This window comes from Gambusia affinis, linkage group LG12 (assembly GCF_019740435.1).
Source record: "Gambusia affinis linkage group LG12, SWU_Gaff_1.0, whole genome shotgun sequence".
NCBI lineage: Eukaryota > Metazoa > Chordata > Actinopteri > Cyprinodontiformes > Poeciliidae > Gambusia > Gambusia affinis.
The window spans coordinates 7,574,629-7,588,484 of record NC_057879.1 but is presented as its reverse complement, the minus strand read 5'-3'; the positions used below and the strand labels follow the sequence as shown (position 1 = coordinate 7,588,484).

The 13,856-nt window shown below is 41.3% G+C and overlaps 1 protein-coding gene across 1 annotated transcript in view; it reads left to right on the top strand.

Moving 5' to 3' along the window:
• Positions 1-11,211, top strand: part of LOC122840704 — a 211,266-nt gene extending 200,055 nt beyond the window's left edge. Inside the window, exons 13-15 of the mRNA XM_044133288.1 lie at positions 3,320-3,527; positions 4,980-5,463; positions 7,943-11,211. Of these exons, the coding sequence (XP_043989223.1) occupies positions 3,320-3,527; positions 4,980-5,463; positions 7,943-8,944 (1,694 nt within the window). The 3' untranslated portion in view covers positions 8,945-11,211. The remainder of the gene's footprint in view (positions 1-3,319; positions 3,528-4,979; positions 5,464-7,942) is intronic.
• Positions 11,212-13,856: the final 2,645 nt, after the last annotated feature.

Below are 13,856 nucleotides of genomic sequence, written 5' to 3'. Positions count from 1 at the left end.
TTTAAAAGTATTTGTGGTTTTAAACATGTTACTGCAATCTTTATGAGATCTCTTTAACTAAAATAGCTGCAGTGCTGTAATGATAAACAGAGTATCATTAATCATTTCCCTGTAAAAAAAAAAAAAAAGCCTTTTCTTACATAGCCTCATTGATGATTATATGCCAGCACTCATTGTTATATATACAGCAAAGAAATATAATTTTCATTTTAATGCAAATCTAATAAAAACTGCTGAGCAATTGGTGTTTTAGTGCTGTATTTTTACCACTACATCAACTCCCTGGCTGCCTAATCTGCATATGGAAACAATAAAAGCAGCAGTGTAAATATTTCTCTGAATCACGGCCACTCAATAGTCGGGTTTGCTTTCCCTTTCAGGTTTAGCCCACTTATTTCTTTTGGTAAGGTCATCTCCGATCAGCGCTAACGTAGCATTACCGACTGATTATCTGGGTTCTCCGTTTTTGTTTTCTTTCTTTTTTTTTTCCTGTAGCAGCATAGCCAAATGTCACTGCTCTGCCTCATAATGCTGAGTCTCAGAGAAGGCCTTGGCTGGCGGCCAGCATCGTTGTCGGTTCCATTCAGCCAGCTGGATCGCCACTCATGCCGTGTTTGATGCCGTCGTTATTATTCTGGGAGCGGCCGGTTCAATCACAGCACTAATGTAACATGGTGTGAGTGAGGGTGGCTTTGATGGAGCTGAGGAATGAACCACAATAGGTAAATGCCTGAACTGTGTTGTAGAATTTGACAGTCTATAACAGGGCTTTTTTTTGTTGTTGTTGTTGTGCGATAAAGATATAACACAGAGACTTTGGCAATGGCTCCTTGAGGATCGCGTCTGGTGATTAAGAAGATACTCGGCCTGCATTAACAACCTCTGAGAGCTCTGTTCTAGTAAGAAAACGTGCAGTAGGCTGTGAAAATGAGCCCACACATTATCATGGATGTTTATAATATTTTTGCCCATGGATCAGTAGATCTTATTAGAAAATAAAGAAATCAACTTCTGACAATATTGCGGCAGCAGATTAACTTAATGCAGCAGCTTAGCCGCCCACATGACACCCACTAGGAGATATAAGCGTGCGAATGGACACGCAATGATGCTATCGTTCTCTTCTTGCTAAACCCCTTCCGTGAGCTTCTGTTGCCAAATTATAAACAATTGCAACACAACAAGAAATTAATGTTTTAACCGTGTAAAATCTTCATATTTATTTAGCACGTCTGGTTAACTGATCAACCAGTCGTAACAAAGACATACCGTTGTGCCTCAATTTCGCTAGAGCGGTACGTCACGGGTCGGTGTGCGCTGTTTTATTTGTTATTTTATTTGCATGGTGTTTGTGTAGCAGAAACATTGGTGTACGGTCTGTTTAATGCCAATCTGGGGATCCGTTAAATGGGATCTCAGCATAAAACATTGTCAGATCCAACGCCAGGTCTTGGGTTTTGTAGTTAAGTTTCTGTGAGTGTGGACTGGTGGGGCGGTAGTGGAAATAAAGCTTATTAGTCCGCACCATTTTCCAAATTATAACAGGACAATTGGAGAGGGTCAACCCCTGTTTCTGAATACTGATGTTTTTATTGTTAAATGATCTTGGTTTGACATAAAGTCTTTGTGAAAATGACAATTAAACACAAGCCTAGTAGGGAGAAAATACTTTTTCGACACCATTGTAGATAACAGATAATTAAGAAAAAATATTGGGAAATAATAAATAGTTTTGGACAGCAGTAACTGAGCTCAGGGTTTTTGATTGGCTATTTTACTTAAAATATTGTATAAATTACATGATTAAGTTTTGATCACTTGCACAAAACAACCTCCACAAGATACACAGAGAAGATTTGCGACATGGACATTGTGTAGTTCTGCACAGTATTGCACTGGATGTGAGACTCGAGTTGACGTTCAAAGCCTGTATGGTCTGAAGATTGTCAAATTTCTTCAGAACCTCGTTACGCTCTCCTTATACGTGGCTTTCAAATGAAGTAGCATGACAAGTATGCTATTAATATATTACTTCGTTTCTATGCCCATATCTAGGCCAGTTGTTGAAAAGCGAGTTTCAGAGTGTTTTTTAGTTTTCATGAAAGATCTCAGATTTTGGAGGTTTACGTCATATTATAATGTAATTCCCTCATCAAAAACATACCTGGAGTGTTGCCTTGATTCTTTCGTGAGAAATCTTTTAGTCTCCTGTAGCAACCATGCAGCTGTGCAAAACATCTGGGAGTACCGAGCGCCGCCTTCGAGGACGAAGCTCCTCCTCAGAGCTGAAGTTTCCAGGCCTTTGAACTTCTGCATTACAGAGCAGCCATACACACACTCGGCTCCTTCAGACTAGCCAGCAACAATTAGCAAACACCTAGTGAAACTGCGCGTCAGCTGAGCTCATCATACAAGTGCAGCGTTGGTAAAAATGTTGTTAAAGGGTTAATAAAGGAGCCATGTTGTGATGACTTCCTGAAGGCGGAGTTTCAGAAAAATTTTCTTTAAGAGTCAGGGGCCTAATTTCAACATGTTAAATTATGAAATTAAATTTCTGTTCAGTCATATTTTATATATATTATATATATCATTTTGGCTGGAAAACGCATAATACTGCCCATTTAAACAAGTTTCAATATAAAAGTAAGTTTCAGTAATAGTTTTGAATTAGTTTAAATCCAAGTTCCAAATGGTTTAAAGTTTCATGCCGAGGCATTTACATTCCACTTGGAAAGAAGATTTTCTTTTTATTCCCCTGACACCAAAACACATTGAAACTATTTATTGTTGTTTTTTTTCTTCTTCTTCAATCTGATTGTTGCCCTACAGTTATACACATAGTAACATTTTCCCCAGTTAGTAAGGTAATTATGATTCCATTGTAAATTATGAAACCACGCACAGTGGCTAAACGTGGCCACAGGTATCCCTGCTGAACACGTGCTAATGAGCTTCCATCGCTTTGCTCATTGCTACAGCTCAGGGTCAAATGCAGCTCCTTGCTTGGAGAATATAGAACAAGAGTCATGGAGTCATGAGAGAGTAAGGTATCAGTCAATTACAGAGTGGAGGCATGCAGTCTGCTGATATGATATACTGGCCCTCTAACCTAAAGCCTCTTCTGCATTCTGTTTGTCTTTGAGAATTTCACCTCTTTGTCCGCGTGACTCTCACTCACTCCGTCCTCCACCTGCTCTCCTTTATTTCCCCTGTGGTGCACCTTCTTCCTCATTGTTCGTCATTCTTTCTCTCTCTCTCTCTTTTCTCTCTTTTTTCTTTTTTTTTACTTGAATATCATCGACGCCTGTCCCCTCCGCAGCAGTGAGCGCCCTGTCGCTGTCGCTGCGCCGTCAGAAGAGGGACTCCCTGTCGCCGCTGGAGGAGGACGACGTGCGCGAGAACATCATAACCTACGACGACGAGGGCGGCGGGGAGGCCGACACGGCCGCCTTTGATATCGCCGCGCTCCAGAGCGCGCCGCACAGCTCCCGCTCTCGAGGCTATCGCACGCTGGACAGCAGGAATGTGTAAGTAGGCTGAGGGGTTGTTTACATAACGCTCATACAAGTTCGGTTTCATCAAAGCCTCAAAGCTGGTCTCACATTACACGCCAAAGGGAGCAGAAGAGGTAAACATCACTTCCTCAGCACCCCTCCATCCCTCCGTCTGTAGAAAAGGCTTCCATCGCACTCAAGACTCAACCGATCCACTTGAGCAGCCGGTCGGGTCGCAGCTCTCGGGTCATAATCAATCCCCGATCAAAATGCCGAAACAGAAGGCTATCAAGCGCGGCGGTCCCGGGAGACCACTTTGTTCTGTCCATTTTTGTTAAAGCTTGTTTGTGTCCCGCTACATCAGAGGGCTGTTTGCAAACACTTTGATGCTTCTGTGAAACGTTGTTATTGCCTTTGGACTAATAATTAGTTCCCGAATTCATGCGGGCCATATGGAGAGGCCATAAACAAGTACAAAGAGTGCCTGCAGTTTATCGAAAATTGCTTTTTTTTCACTTTATAAGACATGGACACAACAACATTTAGAAAAAAATAATCTAGTGCAATACAGTGCAACGTTACTGCAACAATTCCTTTTTAGGTTTTATTGTTGTTGATGCAGTGTGCCCGAGAAGTTATTCAATTAAACTTTGTGAAGCCGCGTTTTGCATTTTTACCCAAATTATGATTGATTTTTTTGCAAAGCAGTTCATTTATTGCCTTATATTCGCATTAGCATATTTGACCAAACAACATTTGCTGTTAGTTCAAGCTCATTTGTATTTTCAGTAACTTGCTCTCATAGTGGCTGATCTCGTACAGATTGGTATCAGATTGGTAGTTTACAAGCAGGACAGTTGTAAGATCAAAATATCCCTGTTTAGTGTAAATCAGGTAGCACATTTCTAAAAAAAAATAAAAAATAAAAAATCGATATAGGACTGGATGAAATGGCTGAAAACGTATAAGCATCATCAGACAAAATGGATAATTATTGCTTTGCTTTTTGTTTTTAATATCTGAAAACAAAAAGGCAAACTGGTAAAGACAAACAGTGAGAACTGGGAATAAAACTTCCCCAGTTTCATCCCCAGTTCTCACTGCATGCTATTGATTTTTATTTTTAAGTTATGACTGTGGCAAAACTTGAAACTGTTGTTGCACAATAGACTCAACAGGTTGTTGCAAGGTAACCCGTGAGGGAGGGAGGGATGGATTGATGAGAAGTTGAGTGGCTAAAGACTTTCCTCTGCCTACATCCCCCAGAATGCCATGTGGTTCTGGATCAGATTTCTGTGAAGTTATTGGATATTCTATCAGTATCACACACTGCACAGCTTGAAATAGTGCAATTATGAGTTTAATCACGAACAGCGCCAGGAACCAACAAGTTAACTTTTGGATTGTTATCACGATATACATTGTTATGGATTTATTGCCCAGCCATTAAAGGATCTAGTTTTGAACATTTTGTTTGTTTTCCAGGCGTTACACCCAGCAAGGTCAAGACAAAAGTCGCAACTACGCCTGGCCCCAGAATCCAGGTGTGGACCACAGCTACTCGGCACCAGGAGGACCCCTTTACGGCCGCCTCTGCTACAGCAGCCACACCCTCCCGGTTCTCCGTCGTACACCCGGTGGAACCTTCGATCCTGGCCTGGCGGAGCTGGCGTACCGTATTCCCGGAGTCCAGCCGGACCACTCTCTGGTCATCCAGAACCAAGGCGCCATGGTCGGGCCGATGGAGTCGGGGGCAGTGTACGTAGCGCCCACAGACCTCAGCACAGGGAGCCGAACGGGGAGTCGCACCGGCAGCCGCGATGGGACGGCGCCGCAAAGCGGAGTAAGCACGTCGGACGGAGGGACTCCGAGGACTAGCGACAGTCAGGAGAGAGGAGGCGGGACGGGACCCGGAAGCAGCTGCATGGACGGAAGTAATGAGGACAAAAGTAATCAGGATCTGGACTGGGTAAGGAATATACGGAAAGGATCGCTTGGAAAATATGCATCACCTTGCAGAAGTATCCACAACTTAAGATGGAGCTAAATATTGCACATTTCTGAAAGAGAAACCTAAAAAAAGACTGTAGGTTCATCTCATCGTAGGACACCAACCCAAAACATCGGCAACACATGAATGTCCTCAAAGGGCAGGTCGTAGCATAAAACTATCTATTAACAAACTGCTAAATTTGTTAGTTTTCTACGTGTTGATTAGGACTTCTTAAAATGTAACATTTTCTAACATTTTTTCACACTGATGTAATTTGGTCTTATACAAACAAACACTGACTTGAGTTGACTAATAAAAACGTAGTTAAACAAACAACTATTACCATATAGCTTAATTTATGTGGCCCTCTATATGCCAGGGGCCACATAAGTAACTATGGCCTCAAGCTTAACACATGTGCTCAAAGCAGAGTCATGTGTTGCAAATACTCAGTTAATTCCTTGTTGGATTTGGGTCTGGACTTTAAGTATCGACTCTTTTTCATTCCACTTCTCACGTTAAAGTTTGTGCCTGAATGAAGCGAAGACTTTTGCGAGGCACTGTTGAGAGTGATTAGGAAGTTAATTCAAGTAACGTTGGATTATAAATCAACTTTTTTGATGAGTTGAAAGAAAGTGCCCTGTTTACAAAATGGATTTTTTTTGGTTCTGATTTGCAGGATGCACTGAAACGGTCCGTCTAATTATCTTCACATGTTCGCTGTGCAAATCATGCATGTGTGAGCATTTGGTGTGAAAACTGGCATCCTGCTCTGCAAAAGCAGTGAAATACGTGAACAGATGGAGAGCTAGACTTCATGAGAAGGAAGGAAAAAAAAAAACAAAGGTAGATGTTGCACTAAATCATAAAATAAATGTAAAATAATTTCTTGGCTAATGATAAATGGCTGCGTCGGAACTGGAATTAAAGTTGAATGAGTGACTTAATTATTCTATTGTGTGAGCAAATAATATGTTAGAAAGTAATTAAGCAAATATAAAGGAATTGTTAAGTTTCCATTTAACTTAATACGGTAGATAATTGCGGTTCTCCCACATTAAAGCGCTTTAGTGTCTGTAAATCAGCAGAACTGAGCAGGACAATAGTGGGAGAAGTTGATGGTGCAAATATATCAGCACATTTATACCCCATTGTACATTTTTGTGTCTTCTTTTATTTATTAAGTCATAGCAAGGCACTCCGCTGCTTTATTTAATTTTCAAATGTTCTGTCTCTCTTTCACCTCCCGATTCATCACCCTTTCACTGTTGGCTCATTCTGCTTTTCAATTAATATCTATGACTTCGTGCAGCTCCTCTTCCACTCCCTTCACATGACTTCAGTTTCTCTCTCTTCCATGTCAGGCCCTTTCTATCGTCGTTTTTTCTAGTTTTTTTTCCCCACAGGGTTCCCACGCAGCGAGCAAAATTCTGGAAGCGGATGGAAATTGATTGATGTTTTCTTTTTTCCAACTCTGGATGAGTTTGGCGAATGATGTGTTTCTATGTTTTAATTTAATTTTTGCTCACATTAATTCATCAGTCGATTTGTATTTCTCCTTCATCTTTTGCATGCTTCCCTCCTGCTTTCTTTTCTTTTATGCTTCCATTATTCTTTTGCTCTTCCATCTCGTCCTCTTTCTTATTTTCTTGTTCCTTCCTTCCTATTTAGAAATAGAAACGAGGGATACAACTTATCAATTAATGAGTTTATCTAAAGCTGATTCATCATGATAATTGATAAGCAGCCGTTTTCTTAAAAACTTGAGATTTCTCTTGAATCAAGATGGCCGACTGTCTTTCCAAAACGGTAAAGGGCAAAATTTTCCAAAATACGCTGAATTAAAAAATATATATGTATTTTGTGTCAGCTGTACTTAAATACTGCCTGAATAAACAGAAAATGGCCGTTTTTTCACATTATTAAACCTTGCAGCACATCAGTAATTTGTGGTTGAGAAGTATTTCAAAAATCTTGCTTTTTTTTAGTCCGTTTCTCTTTCCCGTTCTGGAATCTCCCCGCCATCTTTAGTCTTGTGTCAGCTGACTCTGTTTAAGGACGACAAGTGGCGCCCTCTTCTGAATGAAGGGCAAACTACAATGCTAGTAAGCGGACGTTATTAGTTAATTGATTCAAACAAATTTGAATCTAATAATCCAATCAAAAAGTAGGTTGATTAATTGTTTGTATCCCTAATAGCTAACAAACATTTTTTGTGAAGTTTTCTGTTTAAACTTTCAAAATGAAAATATGCTAAAGAGGACCGAGAATTGATTAAGTCTGGAAAAGTTTAGACTTTTATTAAAAACTGTGTGGGTGCCATCATCCGAGCTTTTTGTCACCACTCTACCATATTTACTGTCTCTTCTGTTAAATCTTTCTTCCTGTTTTGGCTAACAAGACTGATTTTATTTTCACAACTGAACGTAATCACGCTCACCCATGTTTCTCCCAGGTGCAGTCAGAGACGTTGCCCAGGGAGCACGGCCTCGTTATGACCCGCTCTGGCTCCTTGATGGGTCAGGGTCACGCCGTCGGAGGCTGGGTTTGCGACTCGGCGACCCTCCCCGTGGCCGGGCGCAGGGCCTCCCGCTCCGGCCCGTCCCCGAAGCGCACCGGACCCGGTCTGCCCGAACACGACCCCAACGGGGAAGGAGGAGGAACCGAAGGGGGAGGAGGGGAGCGGGGACGAGGAGTCGGGAACGGGAACGCTTCCAGAGACGGACAATCAGTCGGCGGACGCAACTACGCCACTATCCTCCAGGGGGAGGTGCCTGGAAAGAGGGACTACACCAGCAGCCTGGGGAGAGGGGGACTGGAAATGGGAAGCAACTTTGTGGTGGCGAGACCGGACAGGGAGAACGGAGGAATCCCGCTGACCGGAACGCCCTCTGTCTTCTCGGAGGCAGCTGGATTTATGGGGGACTGGCGAGAGCAGATGGGTTTAGGGGGGTACGTTTTGGGCAGGAGGGACATGAGCCCCCAGCTTTTACCCTTCCCGGGGCAGCCGAGGGGAACGCTAGGGGGAGTGATGGGCTATGGGCCCGGCTGGGTTCCTGGGATGGAGGCAACGAGAGGGCCGCAGGGGCCCGGCGGTCCCTCCTTGGCACTCAGGGTGGGTGAGTTCCTACGCCTGCGTCTCGCCCAGGTCACTTTCGACCCTTCTCAGCCGCCGTATGACTCTGTGCAGGTGTACGGCCTGGAGGGGACAGGATCCAGAGCCGGGTCCCTCAGCTCACTGGAGAGCGACGGCGATAAGGAGGATTGGGGCGTGGGGCTCGAAGACTGGGGCCCTCAGTTCCAGAAACTAGCCCAGCTCTTTAAAAACAGAGAGAAAGCTAGAGAAGATCAAGAAAAAGTTGAAGAAGTTGCCAAAAAGGAGCGAGAGCAGAAGGAAGAGTCTGACAAAACAGAAAAAAGGGAGGTGGAGGAAGCAAGAGATGAAGGGAAAGACTGAGGAGAGCAAAAAAGACAAAACAACAAAAAACGGGAAATCAGTGGGGGCAAAGGAGGCAGTAAGGAAGGGTAGGTGATGAAAAGGCAACTAGAGGTAGAATAATGTGAAGAGAAGTTAAAGGAGAGACAGATGAAGAGGCAAAGTAATAAAAAGAGACAGAGAAAAATGAGCCGAGGGAGGATGGAGAATGTGAGGGCAGGAGAGGGAGTGATTGATGTAATTTAAAGCAATAAGTGTTGAAACGCTGATATGGTTGAGCACAGATACTGAGACAATGCGGAGGCTGCATGGGCTCGGGGCAGCAACAATTTGTTAAACGCTCTGGACAAAGAAAAACAACCCAAACATCCCAGACTCGATTTAATTCAGCCCGCACGTATGGAATGAGAATTAGCAGGGAAAACAAGGAGAAGGAAAGATGCTACTTGTTGTATGCGTGTGTATGAGTGTGTGTGTATGAGTGTGTGTATGAGTGTGTGTATGAGTGTGTGTGTATGAGTGTGTGTATGAGTGTGTGTATGAGTGTGTGCGTGTTTGCGTGAGAGAGGAAGTCTGGCTTTGTAAGAACAAGTGCATTATTCAGACACACCAGTCTTTGCGAGCTTAAGTGTGAAGAATGTTAAGCGAGAGAGATGAGGAGTAGAAATCAAAATACCCAGGGACAATTTAAAGAGAAGAATAAGAAGTGTTGGTATTTGGAACGATGCGCAGACGGAGTCGGAAAGTGGAAAAACACACAAAATGGCCGGAAGGGTTTCTGGGATGAAGAGGGAGCGGGATGGCGGGAATGTATAGCATCAGAAATGATCTCATAAGTGAAGCGATTGTACAGCGAACTATTACTTTTTATTCCTTCTGCCGGGGCAGAAAAGTGAATAATTCAGCTTGCTTCTCCATTCCAAATGAAAACGATGAATCATTTACGTCCCGCCAAAAGATTCCAAACCCCCTTTGAGTCCCACAAGTAAAACAGACATTGTGAAAAATGTAAACCATTGAGGGACGTTGTCCCCCACTCTCCCAACACCACCACCCCGTCTCACGCCCCCAACCTTTTGTAGTCGAGTGTTGATATGTTTACAGAGATTTTACACGCTGACACGTCCCAACAGAAAGGACTGAATGAAGTAAAGCGTTGATTGTAGTAAAGCAAGGTGATCCAGAGTACCTTCAAAAGTATTTGTTTTCTCTCTTGAATCTTTTACATTTTGTCACACTGTAAGCTTCTAACCTCAGAGGACTTAGGCAACACAAAGTAGTGCATACCGACGAAGTGGAAGGATTTCAAATGTTTCCCATGCTCCCATTAGCTCTGACCACCTTACAAGTTTGCTGGACGAAGTATCTCCACGGCATGATGCAGCCGCTACCATGTTAAACAGTAGGAGTGGTGCAAATTCTGTGGTGGTTTTCTGCCCCATAAGCTGTTGTCCTTGCTAATGCTAACTGTCATTTGTGCCCATAGTGAGTTTTCTATTGGCCACTGTCCAGAGAAGTAAATTGAAATTGAGTGCCCCCACATATAGCTTAAACACTAACATTTGTCTAATATTGCTACGGCTAAAGAAATCGACGTGGGTATTTGAGATGGAGCTTCAAATTTTCCCAAACTGAAGTACACATTTTCAGTTTCGTAAAAAGAACTGCCTTTGATCGCCTACTGTCCCAAATGTACAAATAGTTCGATTTGGCACACCTGAACTGTTCTACACTGAATACCACCTGTTTAAACAGTGTGTGTTTGCTTACTGGTTGATGGGGAGAATGTCAAAGAAGGCCTACTGATGTTAAATTTGACATCAGGGGGATGTTGACTATATAGGAGACTTATGAAGTCAATCCACTTGATTTTATTTAGGGATGTCCAATTAAAGGGGTTGAATAAACTGAAGCCAAGTTGTTCTGGTCTTCAATTGTAACAAAAATAATAATAATAATAATTAAAAAAAAGAAATCCGATTCTTTCAGCTTTAAAACTATGCACTACTTTGTGTCAGTTTGTCTTTTAGATTTGCCAATTTGTTTAGACAAAACAAACATTGCAGACTAGCAAACAGAAATATTGACCTACAAAATAATTAATCAGATATGAGAACCAAAACAAAAAGAAAAATGGAACAAGGGTACAAATTACAATGGATACATTCAGGACAAAGACAAAACACAGAATATTACCAAGCGGTGTCAAAACAAAGTCCCACTAAAATAATTACCTAAGTCTATTTTTTTATTTTTTTTTTTCAAAAGTGATTGTTGAAAAAGAAAAATCAACACCTCTTTAATGATGCCAAATAATCAGTTTAGGCAAAAAAAAACAAAAAAAAAAACACTTGGGCCATTATTTTATCATTGAGGTTTGTGGTTCCGATGTGACAAAATGTGAAAAGGTTCAGGGGTTAGAAATACTTTTTCAAAGCTCTGTAAAAGTATTCAACTCACTGAGAACGCTAGACATTCAGTTGTACCTGTGGAGTCTGCTGTTGTCTTCTTCCTTTCTGTTTTCTGTGTGTACCTTTAAAGCCGCCCTACGTAGTCTCACTGTTCGCACCTCGAGGACTAAAGTATGCATGATTTCTGATAACAAGTGGGGGAGGGGCAATCAGTGCCGATCACTTCCTTCTCTGAACACTTGCACTGCCTAAATGAAAAACGTTCCACAAATCTTTTAATTAAACAGTAGGGGTGCGTCAGCGCAGAGACTCCCGCCGTAGGCCGTCGCGTTGTCATCAAAGGTCATAATGCAAATGAGTTTTGAGTTTTCAGCTGGAATGCACTTTTCTACTGTACGATGTTCAGTAACGGATCACGAACAAAGTCGAAGATAACACTTGTTTTATAAGATGTCGACTAAAAAATATATACGTTGTTTGACTGTATGTAAAATCCTTTTAAATGTAAATACCACTGAATAATACTGCTGAAAGAGACTATATGAGATTTAAAGAAGAAAAAATAAACAAGAGTTTGGGGAAGAAAAAAAAAAAGAGAAGAATAATTTAGGTGTTCGAATGGAGCACTGTCGGGACTATATGTATGTACTGTAGATTAGAAATCGATCAACTGAGCTGGAATAAAAGCAGCACCCTGTATTTAACATTTGTAAATGGGTTCGTCATGTGGTAGCTCTTCTCTCGACAATGGACAAGCCAACCGTTCAATTATACATGTGGCCTCTGGCAGACGCTTGTTGTGCAAAACAGTGGTGTAGTTACAGAGAAACCTGTTGACAAGCCTGTCCCAGTGAACAACTCATTTGAAAGAAACTGAGAAATCTGTATTTCATTTCTATTATGCACTAAAATGGAATATGTCGGTACTTGGTTCTGCCTGAGAGAGATGGAGGTTTTATAGATACTTACCTCTCTTTGGGAATTTAATAAACTGTGAATTAAGGGAAAGTGGCTTTTTTTCATCTTTTATGCATTTCTGCCTCTGCAATTTAAGTACCAAATTAATTTTGCATTTCAATTTACCTAAGGAAATTCTCAAGTTCACCTAAGAGTGGCTAAACACTCGCAATAGTGTCTTATCTGAGAGAGCAACTCTAAGTTATGGTATATGAAAGTCTCTTTTTTTAAAAGTAATGTTCACATGTCAGTGTGTAGTTTGTGTTTTCTTGATCTCTGGGAAAGAAATAGATGTTAATGTTTATAAAATTCCTAACGGCTAATGTTACATCGTTACTTCTGTTTGAGAATTTTTTCCCATGTTCATCCTGTTTTAAGCTAGCTTATGAAATGTTTTCTTTTTTTCCCCCCATGACTTTCTATTTTTTTTTAAAATTCTCAGTCAGTTTTTGGTGTATTTTATGAGAGATTTGGGGTTATTGCTGCAGGATCAGTTTTTTTACGGACATCTTTCTCACAAGCTAGCTTTGGGCAGTTTACCAAAGCTAGCCTTGGCTAGCTTAGGTAAACTGCCCAAACTGCTCCTAGCTTGTGAGAAACTGTACTTCAGAGGCATCACACTGACTTCCACTTCCATTTGGTTTGGGTAAATTTCAACAAAAGGGCAAAGTTAAGAAGCTGCAACGAGGATATCTGATTCATCTCATGAAACGAGATGATACATGATGTTGACTTCACAAGAATGAGATGGGATGTTTACAATATTCTTGGGGAGAAAAGAAAGCGTTCCGACTTGTCACAAATAGTGCGAAACCTTCACAAACCACAAAGATACACTCCAAGATACACTTTCTCTTTGCTCTCTGTACGATATCACTGCTCCAAACATTTTGAACTACTGAAATCTTGATATTATTGGACAGACTGTATGTCATTTTAAGCAAAGCGTTAGCCACACGTTCTCCAAGAGCTTAGAAACTCTTTGTATGTTGACTGTTTCTGTCATGAGTGCCATTTTAAAAATAGAGTGTCTCAGTGCTTTTTTAGTGGTGTCAGCCAGATCAAAAGGACAATTTGTTAATTTAGTCAACAAAACATCCCAAAATCAACTACTACTTTTCTTATTTCATCAAAATCAGATATGCAATGTTTGATACTGAACGTTAAGCTTCCAGAAGTTCAAAGGTTTAGTTGTGTCGTCATATGAAGTTGCATGCTATCAACCACAGAGCCTATGAGACAAAAATACTCTGACTGAAAGGTATCAAACCGTCGGATATTTTACCCTTGGCGGTAACATGATAAAATTATCCATTAAACATTTAGTGATGTTTAGTGACGATTTGATTATGTCCTGGGTGATATATTCACTTTAAAAACTGAAATATTACATTGTGAGCACCTGTGTGATGTTTTGCTGTTACATCACTTGAACAATGTCATCACTTCAGCTTTTGTGAAATGTTCAAACTTTTTGTCTGACTCAGCTATTAAAAAAACAAAATCCAAAAAAAAACAAAAAAACTATGTCACTCATTCGTGGGCAGTCACCGCATACATAATTA